The 14,546-nt window shown below is 39.5% G+C and overlaps 1 protein-coding gene across 1 annotated transcript in view; it reads left to right on the top strand.

Moving 5' to 3' along the window:
- Positions 1–14,546, top strand: part of SNTG1 (syntrophin gamma 1) — a 247,526-nt gene that overhangs the window by 93,906 nt on the left and 139,074 nt on the right. Inside the window, exons 3-5 of the mRNA XM_044424428.1 lie at positions 649–701; positions 4,827–4,961; positions 12,801–12,857. Of these exons, the coding sequence (XP_044280363.1) occupies positions 675–701; positions 4,827–4,961; positions 12,801–12,857 (219 nt within the window). The 5' untranslated portion in view covers positions 649–674. The remainder of the gene's footprint in view (positions 1–648; positions 702–4,826; positions 4,962–12,800; positions 12,858–14,546) is intronic.

The following is a 14,546-nucleotide window of genomic DNA, read 5'->3' as shown; positions in this document are numbered from 1 at the left end:
GTTGCTTTTAATCAAAGTGGGAGGAAGTGAACTTTTAATTAACCTGTGGCACTAAAACCTGATTTAAAGTGGGAAGGAAGAAAAAAGCAATGAGAAGCTGCTTCCTAAGACACACAAACACCTATAAATGTAAGCTCCCTCCAGTTTCTAAAGTGCTCCGAAATTGTTCACAATTTCTTCATCCCAGGATTCATTTCCCCTTTCTGTCTTTTTCACAGTGATTTGGGACAGATCTAGCTTTCCCTCAATCTTCCAAAATTTTCCCCTGAACCTTCACATTTCTTATGTTCACCTTTATATTTAAATGTTACTGGAATAAGTTAATAAATTTTGTATTCAGAATCATGGACTATCAAATTGTGATTGCATCAGAAGCAAAATCCAATACTTTAAGTCTGACACATTGGAAGATATGTGGAAACAAAGTCACTTTCTTTCATAGTTGATGAAACTATCTAGCAGACTTCTTCAGAGTTTGGTAGCTCCTTATTACCATTCATTCATTGAGACACTCTCAAAATGTTATAATTCCTTCTCTTACAGCATCTGCATCCCATCGTTTCTCTGTTTAGTTTATATAATTCATGATAGTGTTTGACAGCTAGTAATTCTTGGTTATAACAACACCCTTCCCCCTTTCTCTTTTAGACAAATCTCTCTTCGTGCCATAGCACATGGATTTCAGGACTGCATGTGAAGAGGTAATGTCAAATCTTTGTAACTTCAAACACACCCATAGGACTGTTGTGTACTATATATTTTAAGGATTAACATTAGTTGGATTAGTTATATGAGCTGGCAAAAATGTGGTTGCCAGCTAATCAGATTTGAGGGAACAGTTCCTCCCAAGCACACAAAGCATACCAAGAAGAGAACACTATCATTCTTTACACAAAAAAACTTTAGCACAAGTTCACCACATCCAATATCATATCATCCATTGTAATAATTTGTAAGCAATGAAAATGGTGTTTTCATGGGCTGTTGTTTATTTCCCCTGCCCACAATAGTCTGATACTGGCCTTTGGACTCTGACTCTACACAGGCTGTGTTCTTCAATCACCTGTGAGTCTCTTTCTACATTTGATTGAGAGATGCTCTGTATCCAAATGTCCTATCATATGCTACACTTTCCTGGCTGTGTTTGTTATTAAGAATTAGATGGCAGGACATATAAAAATGTGGTTAAAAGCAAACACTTGAAGAATGAAATGGTATTGAAAAACCCAGACTTTGCAAATTGATTTGAATTCAGCTGTTGCAGAAGGCAAGAGAAGAAAACCCTGGGCTGAGTTGGTCTTGATCTACCCCTTTGGTAAAGCCATTTCCTGTTGACATGGTAGGCCCTAGTTAGCATCACCAGGCATCCCTTCTCTCTTTACCCCTGGGCTTCTCAGAAGTTGAGCATTCTGGTAAATAAAATAATAAAATATAGCTCAAAACATGAAACCAAACATAGCTGAGAAGAGCATGTGGTTTTTTTGGCTTTATTAGATCTGAAATTAATTAGCTGTCTTTCAGCTCTTAAAGGATGACCTATTTTTTCTCCATTAATTCTGCTTTCAAGTAGCAAAGGAGGTATGTAATTTAACTAAAGATTTAATTTAAGGAAATACTATGCAGCAGAAGCTGTAAAGCAAATACAGTTAGAGCCTTTTTATATTTTAGAGTTTTTCAGATAAATTAGATTTCTCATGTGTGAACACATACTCCTTGGATATCAATAGTTTACTTTTCTCATGCTTGACTTCCTTGTTCTTGGCCCATGTGTATCACGATACATATTCTATCTTAATTTCATTGTAATGCTTAATTATGTCTACTGAACAGCTATATGCCACTCAATTCTTTCCCCCAGCAGTCGTCATAAAGCTTCTCAGGAGATTTTATAGGATAATCAACCAAATCAGAAGTGTGCAATCAATTAAAGCAAACTGACTATATCAACAATGTTACAATTCTCAGAAACAATCTGACCTCAGGAATCCCTCAAATTGATTAGGAATCATTGGGATTCTCCCAGGTAGGATTCAGTAAGGTATATTCACCACCACCCCTCACAAACCTTGCTTGGTTGAGAGAAGGCACATTAACAGTATGAAAATGTAGCTGTTACACAGCCCCTCCAGCATTTCTTTTTCCCTTCCCTTCCCTTCCCTTCCCTTCCCTTCCCTTCCCTTCCTTTCCCTTCCCTTCCCTTCCCCTCCGCACTTCTGCTATTTTAAGCACCATGGATGTACTTCCTAATAAATCAAGGAGTTGAAACTCAAAGCAACATATTTTCAGTATAACTCATTACACTTCAGAGCACTACCTGACTCATCTGCTTGAACTCCAAAAACAGAGTGAAAAGTCTGGAGACATACATTTTCAACATTAGAAGCATGCCTGAAACACCAAGGATGGATTCCACAACCAAACATAATCTTGCTGGGACTAAGGATGCCTGTGTTTTCACTGATTACTTGAGGCATTGGCAGAATGGACATCAGAATCTAAATAAGAACATAAGAACCATGTGAGATCAGAGCAAAAGTCCCTCTAGTCCAGCATTTTTGTTACCCAGTTGCCAACCAACTTCTTATGGAAAACCCATGAGGCAGACATGAGTGGAACAGAATCTTCCCACATACATTGTCCTGCAACTGGTATACATGCACACACAGCCTCTGAGATAGCATGTAACCATCAGGACCAGGAATTATTGATAGGTTTCTCTTTCATGGATTGATGCGCTTCTCTTTTAAAACCACCCAAATTGGTGACCATTGCTATACCTTTTGGGAGTGAATTCCATAATTTAACTATGCAATGTGTGAAGAAATATCTCTACCTGTTCTGAATCTTTCACCAATCAGTTTCATGGGATGACCCCAGGTTCTAGAACTATGAGGGAGTTAGTAAAATGCTCCCTACTGACTTTCTCACTTTGGTACCATGCATGATGCTACCATGTGTCCCCTCACTTCCCTAGGCTATTCTAAGCTAAAACGTTCCAGATGTTCCAGCCTTTCCTCATGCAGGAGTTGCTTAGCCCTCTGATCACTTCATTGCCTTTTTCTTTGTGTGTGTGTCTGGGGGGGGGGGGGGGGGGTGTTCAGCTCTACAAGATCTTTTTTTTGGTGTTGTGACCAAAGCCAGGCACAGTATTCTAAGTGTGTTTGCACCATAAACTTTACCTGGCATTGTACCAACTGCTTTTAACTTATTTAATGTTAATGATGTGTAATAGTTGTCCTTCTAACTTACCATATTCATTATCTTAAATGGCCACTGAGATACTGTTACTGTTTTATTCTGATGTTTTTATCATTTTATTCTTTTTAAGAATTGTGTTTTGATTATTGTTGCAAGCCACCTAGAGATCTCTGTCAGGATAGTTGGTGTCACACAAGTGCAAAAACAAAACAAAACAAAAATACTGACTAAACAAATAAACTTGTATAACTTCAGAGCTATGAGTTCCCTGTCACTAACACCTCCTATCCCCTAGTGATAGGAGAGGAACTATTGGCTCTCAGACACTTCCACAGTTGGCTTCCCCTGCCTCTTTCCTCCAGAGATTTCTAATTCTATTGTTGGTGATTTTTCTCTCCAGAAGCCAGACCACAGGGCTGGATTTGATGATCAGAAAGGAAATTATCCGGTACATGAGTTTTGTGCCACATAGCCATTTCTGGAGAAACTGAAGGAATCATGCTGAACAGTGAGGGGGAGGGAGTCTAAGTAGCTGTAGCATGGGGATGAAATGTCTTGGAAGGAATGACTGGGTAAGCATTAGCAGCAATATTCTTCAGTGCTCAAGAGTCTTAGCTTTACTGAGAAGAAAAGGCATAAAGCCAGAGATTTTAGAACTGGAAAAGTCTCTACAATGGATATGCCTGTCCAGGATGTTTAATCAATATGTCAACTGCAGTGCAAGGAAGGACAGTATAAGTGTAATAATTAAATGAATGTCCTTCTTGAACCCAACAGTTAGAGTGAAAAAGAGTCTTGGCTTTATAAGATAGGCTTTAGGGACATTGGTCTGTGACTTCCATCATCCATTTCCAATTGTCAGAGTACTTCTCTCGCCCTTGCTTGGAATCTTTCTTTCAAATTGACCAGCTGGATTTAAGCATCATTTAGTTAATCAATCCATAGACACAAACTGTGATCTGAAAAGCACTTGAAATGAATCTGTGTTTATTCATAGAGAAGCTACAGAATTATAACCATAAAGAAGGACGATTTGATTCCTTCATGATGCTTCAGTATTTGGTTGTGACCCCAGTTGAACTCCTAGCTCATGAGCAATCCTAATATTTCTAATTAGATTAATCACAGTCTGTTAAGATTAAAATAGGCTGGCCTTGGTGGCACCCTTTATTAAATACTATACAAGGTTGAACCCACATGTACTCTGATGCTAGAAACTGAAATATGTGCCTTGATATTGTCAAGGGGATATTGCTTATGATGATGCTAAATTTAAGTGTTGTTTAGAAGATCAGCAAGGCTCATTGTCTTTTACCCATGTAGAGAACTCAGTAGGTGGGGAGGTGCTTTTAAATGGATCAGTCTTTGGGAGTCACTAAAATGTTACCACTGTTCATATTCTATATAATTATTTCAGTATTTCTGTTTGCTTCTGATAACCATAGGAATATCAGCTGATAAGCCAAAACATTTATTGAAATATATCATCCCCTGTTACATCTTTGCTGAATATCCCAGCTTAAAAAACTTTTAAAAGTTCCCTCCCAAAAGAGTCTTTTTGATACTATAAGATGAACAATTCAGCTTGGAAACTAAGGAAACCCTTTTTCTCTCTTCATCCTTTGAAGACAAAGACAGGGATTTGTTTGCTACAGGATGGTAACCAGGAGCCTTTCAAAGTGCGGCTGCACTTAGCCAAAGATATTTTGACCATTCAAGAACAAGACGTGATCTGTGTGTCTGGCGAACCTTTTTATTCTGGTGTAAGTATTATTTTCTCCATGATTTTTAAAGTGGTTCTAATACACACTGACTTTTCCTAGTCTGCCCTAGCCTTTCATTGTGTGATGCCAACATAGATAAAACAGGAACAAAACCAAGCAAATGCATAGCTAAAACTGATACAGTTGCTTGAGCCAATAAACTAAAGTTTTGAAAGAAGCTGTAAAATATAGCTATATGGTAAATCTTTCTGTCATTTTGATGCAGTATAAGTATTACAGTTGGAAATTGATTTTGTAAATCATGCAACCATTTTGGGGATAAATGCAGGGAATGATCCTTGAGAGTATTTACATAGCTACTTCACATGGAATTGATACATCTCCAAAGCTAAGTGAGTGATCAAACAGCAAAGAAATAGCTGTAATTATTGCCCTCTACTACTGTTGATTTCATATTTCATGCACAAGTCATCAGTTAGTAGACTACATGAAGTGGCTGAAAGGACTGTTGCTTAAACAAGAAAAGACAAAGCACTGATCCTCTGCATTACTGAGATTGCAGTAGAAAAGACTTGCATTAGAAACATTACTGCACCAATCTTTGGCATTCAGTAGCCAAAGAGGAATAAAATACATGGGCTTTATTCATTGTAACACTGTTGTTAATGGAAATTGCATTATTCTCGTGTAAAAGACCTCTGCCACAATGGCAAAACTGCTTGTTGGCATGATGGGTTTTCAGGAAACCCATCACATTAGTAAGTGCTATTGCCCAGTGTGTATGTATGTGTGTGTGTGTCCTGAATGCCTAAGGGTCAAAGTGGTCTCAGATCATAGTCCTATATATTTATATAGTCCCTTCCTCTCTCATAGGAGGGATTCCCAATTGTTATAATTTATTTTGCTATCACCTTACTATGGATGACTCCTAAATCTAACTATGTTTGATACTATGTCTAAATTCCACAGTAGATGACTTTTTGACACCCTCACTTTAGCATAGGCAGTTCTTCCTTCCATCCCACTTTCATTGTTGTTAGTCGGGAAGTCATGTCCAACCCATCCAACCCCATGGACAACATTCCACCAGGCCTTCCTGCCCTCTACCATTCCCCGGACTGCTTACACTGACTGCTTCAGTGACTCCATCTAGCCATCTCATTCTCTGCTGTCCCCTTCTTTTGCCGTCAATTGTTCCTAGCATTAGGCTCTTCTCCAGTGAGTCCGTCCTTCTCATTTGGTGGCCAAAGTATTTGAGTTTCATCTTCAGGATCTGGCCTTCTAAAGAGCAGTCGGGGTTGATTTCCTCTGGGACTGACCAGTTCGATAGCCTTGAAGTCCAAGGGACTCACAGGAGTCTTCCCCAGCACCACAATTCAAAGGCCTCAATTCTTCGGAGCTCAGCCTTCCTTATGTTCCAACTTTCACAGCCATACATTGCAACTGGGAAAACTATACGCACTTTTGTTGGCAGGATGATGTCTCTGCTTTTTAGTTTGCTGTCTAGATTTGCATAGCTTTCCTCCCAAGGAGCAAGCATCTTTTCATTTCTTGGCTGAAGTCCCCGTCTGCGGTGATCTTGGAGCCCAGGAAAATAAAATCTGTCACTACCTCCATTTCTTCCCATCTATTTGCCAGAATGTGATAGGACCAGATGCCTTGATCTTAGTTTTCTTAATGTTGAGTTTCAAGCCAACTTTTGCACTCTCCTCCTTCACCCGCATCAAGAGGCTCTTTAGTTCCTCTTCACTTTCTGCCATTAGAGTGGTATCATCTGCATATCTGAGGCTGCTGATATTTCTCCCAGCAATATTAATTTCAACTGGTGATTCATCTAGCCCTGCCTTTCTCATTATGTGCTCTGCATATAAGTTAAATAGGCAGGGTGACAGTATACAGCCTTCCAAACTGCTTTCTCAATTTTGAGCCAATCAGTGGTTCCGTGTCCAGTTCTCACTGTTGCCTCTTTACTTGCATATAGGTTTCTCAAGAGACAAATAAGATGGTCTGGTACTCCCATTTCTTTAAGAACTTGCCACAATTTGCTGTGATCCACACAATCAAAAGCTTTAGCATAGTCAATGAAGCAGAGGTAGATGTTTTTCTGGAACTCCCTAGCTTTCTCCACGATCCACTGTATGTTGGCTATTTGATCTCTAGTTCCTCTGCCTCTTTGAAATCTTGCCTGTACTTCTGGTAGTTCTCAGTCCACATACTGCTGCAGCCTTGCTTGTAGGATTTTGAGCATAAATTTGCTAGCATGTAAAATGAGTGCAATGGTGCAGTAGTTTGAACATTCTTTGGCATTGACCTTCTTTGGGATGGGAATGTAAACTGACCTTTTCCAATCCTGTGGCCACTGTTGAGTTTTCCAAATTTGCTGGCATATTGGCTGTAGCACTTTTACTGCATCATCTTTTAGGATTTTGAATAGCTCAGCTGGAATACTGTCACCTCCACTAGCTTTGTTGTTGCTCAGACTTCCTAAGACCCTTTTGACTTCACATTCCAAGATGTCTGGTTTGAGGTCAGTGACCACCCCATCGTGGTTATCTGGGACATTAAGCTCTTTCTTGCATAGTTCTTCTGTGCAATCTTGCCACCTCTTCTTAATCTCTTCTGCCTCTGTTAGGTCCCTGCCATTTTTGTCCTTTATCATGCCCATCTTTGCATGGAATGTTCCCTTCATATCTCCAATTTTCTTGAAGAGATCTCTGGTCCTCCCTATTCTATTGTTTTCATCTATTTCTTTGCACTGTTAATTTAAGAAGGCATTCTTATCTCTTCTAGCTATTCTCTGGAATTCTGCATTCAGTTGGGTGTATCGTTCCCTTTCTCCCTTGCCTTTCGCTTCCCTTCTTTCCTCAGCTATTTGTAAAGCTTCCTCAGACAGCCATTTTGGTTTTTTGCATTTCTTTTTCTTTGGGATGGTTTTAGTTGCTACCTCTTGTACAGTGTTGCAAACCTCTATCCATAGTTCTTCAAACACTCTGTCTATCAGATCTAATTCCTTAAATCCATTTGTTACTTCTACTGTATATTCATCAGGGATATGATTTAGGTCATACCTGAGTGGCCTAGTGCTTTTCTCAACTTTCTTCAATTTAAGCCTAAATTTTGCAACAAGAAGATCTTGATCTAAGCCATAGTCCGCTCCTGGTCTAGTTTTTACTGACTGTATAGAGCTTCTCCATCTGTGGCTGCAGAGCACATAGTCAATCTGATTTCTGTGTTGACCATCTGGTGAGGTCCATGTGTAGAGCCATCTCTTGGGTTGTTGGAAAAGAGTGTTTGCTATGACCATCGTATTCTCTTGACAAAATTCTACCAGCCTGTGCCCTGCTTCATTTTGTACTTAGAGGCTAAACTTGCCTGTTATTCCGGTGATCTTTTGGCTTCCTACTTTATCATTCCAAGCCCCTGATGGTAAGAACATTTTTTGGTGTTAATTCTAGAAGGTGTTGTAGGCCTTCACAGAATCAGTCAACTTCAGCTTCTTCAGCACCTGTAGTTGGGGCATAGACTTGGACTACTGTGGTGTTGAATGGTTTGCCTTGGATTCAAACGGAAATCATTCTGTCATTTTGGAGATTGTATCCCAGTACTGCTTTTCCTACTCTTTTATTGACTATGAAGGCTACTCCATTTCTTCGGAGGGATTCTTGCCCGCAGTAGTATACCTGGTGGATCTGAATTAAATTCACCCTTCCTATCCGTTTTAATTCACTGATTCCTAAGATGTCAATGTTCAGTCTTGTCATCTCTTGTTTGACCACGTTCAGCTTGCCATGATTCATAGATCTTACATTCCAGGTGCCTATGGAGTATAGATCTTTACAGCATCAGACTCTCCTTTCACCACCAGATACATCTGCTACTGAGTGTCTTTTCGGCTTTGACCCAGTTGCTTCATTCTTTCTGGCTCTACTAGTACTAGCCCTCTGCTCTTCCCCAGGAGCATATTGGACACCTTCCGACCTGAGGGGCTCATCTTCCGGCATCATATCGTTTTGCCTTTTGGTACTGTCCATGGGTTTTTCATGGCAAGGATACTGGAGTGGGTTGCCATTTCCTTTTCCAGTGGATCACATTTGGTCAGAGCTCTCTGCTATGACCTGTCCGTCTTGGGTGGCCCTGCACAGCATAGCTCATAGCTTCATTGAGCTGCGTAAGCCCCTTTGCCACGACAAGGCAGTGATCATGAAGGGGACTTTAATTGTAGTTACTGCCTTTTTCTTTTATCACATTGTCAACTCTGATGCCCTCTTTTATCTCTTTAAAAGGATCTCCATGTCTTCTTTCAGCAGTTTCAAGATTTGCCTTCCTTGTATAAAATTGAAAGGCACATACCATATTTAATTCATAATGTGTATATATAGTCTTTAAACATGTTTAACCTCATGGTGGGGTCTCAGTTTAGGTAGTCTTCCTGCTTCAGTTAAACCTTACTTGAGTTACAAAGGAAACAGCCCTAAAACTCTTAGATAGCATCTGATGGACAACAGGACAGTTCTGATTCCCAGAGCCAAGGTCAGGGACAGTACTCTCTTGGAGACGGAGGTGGATTCAGAGTGCCACTACCTCACAGCAAGAAAAATGCCATCTGCTATTCAAGATTGGAAAATTGATCTGAGAGAGAGGGAAAGCAGTATTTCAGTAGTGGGAAGAGAAGGAAACTGGAAAATCCAGGATACAAGGGGTCTTGCAGCCACCATAACCTCTTTCCTTCCCACTCTGAGACACTCCAAGCTAAACAAGCAAAAATGCCCATCCAGTGGAAAATTTGGAGAATTAAGATGAAAAGGTGAAGATCACCTTCACTCCTTCCACTCATAAGTTTGGAGCTTATGGGCACTGTGATGGTATTTTATCTAAAGTCTTCTGTGCTCTGGTGTTTCCTTTGGTCTGGACTTCTGGCATGTGTCTTGCTCTTCAGTCTTGTCACTAGCTTGTTCCATGGCTTCTGGCTCATCTTGGACAGTCCATGACCAGTACCATCAAGTGAAGAAGACTAAAAGCAAACATGAAAAATATCAGGCTGAGAATGAATTAAACATGTAAGACATTGGGAACAGAAAGCAATGGAAGGTGCTTTTGTAGGAATGAAATATGAAGTATTTCATATTTGAAATGGGATAATGAAGTAATGGGATAAAAACTATAATATTCAAACAGGATTTTTCTCTCTTTCTCATTTTTTCTTTTAAGAAAGAGAGAGACAGAGAAACACAATGGCCTGCTTAAGAACAAACTGAATAAAACAAAATGAAAAGTAAAGATTAAATGGTGGATACTGAACCTGACTAGTAATCTGAAATGGGAGACAATCAAGAGCAGAGATTGTTCATATTGGTAGCACAACATGAACTAGGAGAACAAAGAAGAGTAAGATACAAAAGACAGGCAGAGAGAAGAACCAAGAAAGAAAACAATGGTGGGGGTTTACCAATGGACAACAAATAGCCAAAAGTGTATTAAGAAAGTATGTAGCAAAGGGTTTGAAGTAAGATAGAAGGGATGGATGAATGTTAAAGAAAAAAAAAAGGTTGTAGTCCTATACATTCTTGCCCATTTAATTCAGCTGGACTTACTTCTGAGTAGACATGTGTAGGATTGCACAATCAATATAGCAAAGTTACTGTGACTGAAAAACTAATTTAAAAGAAGATACAAAGCAGGTGGCGCAGTGGTTTAAACCGCTGTGCTACTGGGCTGGTTGATCGAAAGGTCGCCGGTTCGAATCTGCACAACGGAGTGAGTTCCCGTTGCTCCGTCCCAGCTCCTGCCAACCTTGCAGTTCAAAAGTGTGCAAATGCAAGTAGATAAAAAGGTACCACTTTGGTGGGCAGGTAACAGCGTTCTGTGCACTTCGGTGTTTAGTTATGCCGGCCACAGGACCACTGAGACTGTCTGCGGACAAACGCTGGCTCCCTCGGCTAGGAAACGGAGATGAGCACTGCCTCCTAGAGTCAGGCATGACTGGACTTAATGTCAAGGGGAAACCTTTACCTTTACCTTTACAAAGCAAGTAAATGAAAAGAAAGCACAGGTTTATAATGCAAAAAGTTATTGGACTTTCACCACAGTCTCCTAGTAATTCTGAAGTAAGAGAAGAAGCTTGCTAGATGAGATCAAAGAACTACCTGCAAAGAATTAACATTCTGTTCTTCAGAGGGGCCACTCTGATGTTCAGGGATTATCCACCGGCAGAACATGAGCACAGAAATATTCTCCTGTGGTTGATTTCCAGAGGGACACTGTTGCCTGGAGGTGACATAAAGCCATAATGACCAGTAACTATTGATAACAGCTTTATGCTATAAATGAAGAGCAACACACACAGCTATAAATGTGGGAATAAATTTCTATCAAAGGATTGATAGAAATTCCTGTCAAAGAGATCTGATACTCTCTTAACATCCATACCTTAGAGCCACTTATTAGGAAAATGTATAAGAAAATGCATAATAATGTACATATTCTGTTGGTTGTTGTACTTTATACCTTGCAAGCAGAAAGGTCCTTGATTCAATCTGCTGGAAATTCCAGGCTGAATCCTGCCTAAAACCCCAGAGAACTACTACCAGTCAGGATTGACAATGCTGAACTAGGTAGACCAAGCATCTGACTCGGTATATGGCAGCTAACCATGTTCCTGTGAACCAGAAAGGCCGCAATAGAGCAGAACTCCCATAATTGCTGCTGCTGTTCTTATGTGATGTCAAATTGTCTCTGAATTATGTTAGCCCCATGGGTGAAAGCCTCCAAAATGTGCTCTGCGCAAAAGCCCTGCTCATATCTCCTGAATTCAAAGCTGTGGTTTCCTTAATGGATTCAATCCATGTCATATTTTGTCCTCCTTTTCTTCTGCTTGTTTGACTTTCTGCAGCATGATTGTCTTCTCCAGGGAGTCTTGCCTTCTCATGATGTATTTAAAGAATGATGGGCTCAGTTTTGTTATTTTTGCTTCTAGGGAAAATTTTGGCTTCAGAATTTAATTGGATACCACTATATTGTAGGATACCACTATTGTTTGTTTGTTTGGCATTTCCTATGTAAATGTAGCTGTTGCTCCTACTTTTTTCAAAACAACTTGGGCATTTGCTTTGAGATAACATAGCACAAACTATTTAGCCTGTGCACCTGATATCATTCCTGATAACTCAGACACTAGACACTAAAAAGCAAGTGCAGGGGCATCTGGGATATTTCAGATAGTTGGGTTACTATGGCATTCTTAGGAAAGTGTGAGGAGTCAGATTGGTGTGGTGCAAATCCAATGAATCTTCATAATTCAGCCCCCTGGCACTATGTCATTCTAGTGCAAATGGCATAAATCGCACTGGCATAATATAGTTTTCAGCTTCTAGCTGGTGCAAATAATTCCATTTGCAGAATTTGTTCAAGTCCAATTTGTGCAAATCAATGATACGCACAGCCTTCCTGAGTATTTTGTAAAATATGCAAATCTTAGAAACAGGGATCCACAAAACCCTCAGCTCACCCTACTTCCAGTCACTAGATTAGAAGTAGGCAGGGAATCCATCGAGCTCAGACAAGCTGGATTTTTAGGTGTCAGCACATTCCTAGGCATTTCACGTATTTACTTAGGGCCAAAGTATTTCCCTGTAACAATTTATATTGGCACTTTTCAAACTATGGTTGATTTTTTTTACTATTGTATTTTTGAGGATGTCTCTAAAATTGTGGGAAAAGCAGAAATAGATGATCCTTTTAAAAACAAATAAACTTTCAGCACTAGAACTCCAATGCAAAGATTTAGTTCACAGACCAAAAGCAGCCAATTCAGGTGCAATTGTATATATTTTCATAGGAAATATTTAATATAAATCAAATTGTACCTGCTTCACTTTTCAGGAAAGAACTGTAACAATTAGAAGACAGACTGTAGGAGGGTTTGGATTAAGTATAAAGGTAGTATGTTTTCAATTCATTTCATATACTGTATTAGAAATGTATTTTATTTATGTTTCATAATATTAAAAGATGAGCTTTCAAAGAGTCTTGAACAGGGGTAATATATATTTCTATATAAGATAAAATACTTTTAGTTCAATTTTTGTATAATTTACCCTGTTCACACGTCCTGGAACTAAATAAGAGACCCAATGCAGTTTCTTTTCAAAAATATATTTCCAAGCTTGCAGTGAAATTTGCAGATTAGCGACAAAGGCATTTGAAAAAGTCTACATTTTTAAAATGCACAATTTTCAAAAATCTGTCCAAATGCAATTGAATCAATGTGACAAAAAGCATAGTATTTACAAAAGAGGAATGTGTAAGAATTATATTTCTGTTCTCAAAGCATTTGAAAAAGCCTCAATCGCAGCCCCAAATATGAATGGGAGTGCATGTTCTCCCAAAATGTTTACCGATTTCCAAACCTGCAATCACAAAATGAACAGTTTTTGAAAAAAGTGCATTTCCACCATTTGAATAAGCTAAAGAAACGGGTTGCAAAAACAGACTGGAGCTACTTGAGCTGTGATGTAAATTTTAGGGAATTTCAGTGAAATCTAGCACCTCTGGTTCTCCCATCCCTTACATAAATACACACAGAATTCTGAATGGAATGAAAAAGAAACTTGCAGCCTGATGCAAACAAATGTTGAAATAAATTTGAAGGTGAAAGTTGGAGAACCTAGATGAGCTCACTTCTTGCTGATTTTCACACCTCTAGCTCAGAAAAGTTTCATTAAAGCTTTGTTTGCTTTACAATTGGCAATCAGTCCAAGCTCTTTTTCCATAGTTAATGGAAAGCAAGCGGAGACAGTGTCCCATTATTATTCAATATATGCTTGTAAGGTTTGATGTAGACATAAAGAATAATCAACTTCACTCTGTGGTCTTTTGTTCAATGGCACTTTAATTTTAAGTGCTTATTAATGACAGCTAAATTATGGTAGTAGGCATACACTGCAACCATTAATAATCCTGTGTTAAGCTTACAGTAACTTGTTAATAAGACAGAAAAAGAAAACATTTCTTCATTATATTTCTTTTGTTATAGGTGGAACTATTAATCTACATGTATGTTGTTTCTATGTGCATATCTTAGGCAGACCAATCCTATGACCCCCAAAAAGCATATACAGCCCCATAGGTTTTTCAGATTACCATATCCAAGGTTGGAAAAGAGTACCAGCCTTGGATCTGGCAATCTGCACTCAGACCCTCCATGAGGCTGCAAGAGGGACTTGGTGTTCCTGGACGTATAGACGAGAGGGGATAGTGTAACTAGGTATAGCAACCCCCTTCCCTCTCCCCAAAGCACTACGGTTAGAAGGCAGAACAGGAGGGCAGGAGAATCATGGAGGTGGCCTTTGCTTCTGTGATTCTCCTACTCTTCACAGATGCCCAGAACAAGGAGGAGGAAGATTTACAGGCTTCATGACTTCCTTCTCCTTGCAAGCAGCCGAAGGTAGCTTGCTTAGCTCCATTTTATCCTTACAACAACAACCTTGTAAGGGAGGTTAGGCTGAAAGTGAGTGGCTTTCAGCCAAAATCATTCAGTGAGCTTCATTCAGTGGAAAATAGAACCCAGATCTCTCAGATCTGCAGTGAGCTCTCTGACCCCCACATCACAGAGTTATAGGCATTCTC

This window comes from Varanus komodoensis, unplaced genomic scaffold (assembly GCF_004798865.1).
Source record: "Varanus komodoensis strain SLA01 unplaced genomic scaffold, ASM479886v1 scaffold14_1, whole genome shotgun sequence".
NCBI classification, from domain to species: Eukaryota; Metazoa; Chordata; class Lepidosauria; order Squamata; family Varanidae; genus Varanus; species Varanus komodoensis.
This window is presented reverse-complemented; position numbering and strand designations above follow the sequence as displayed.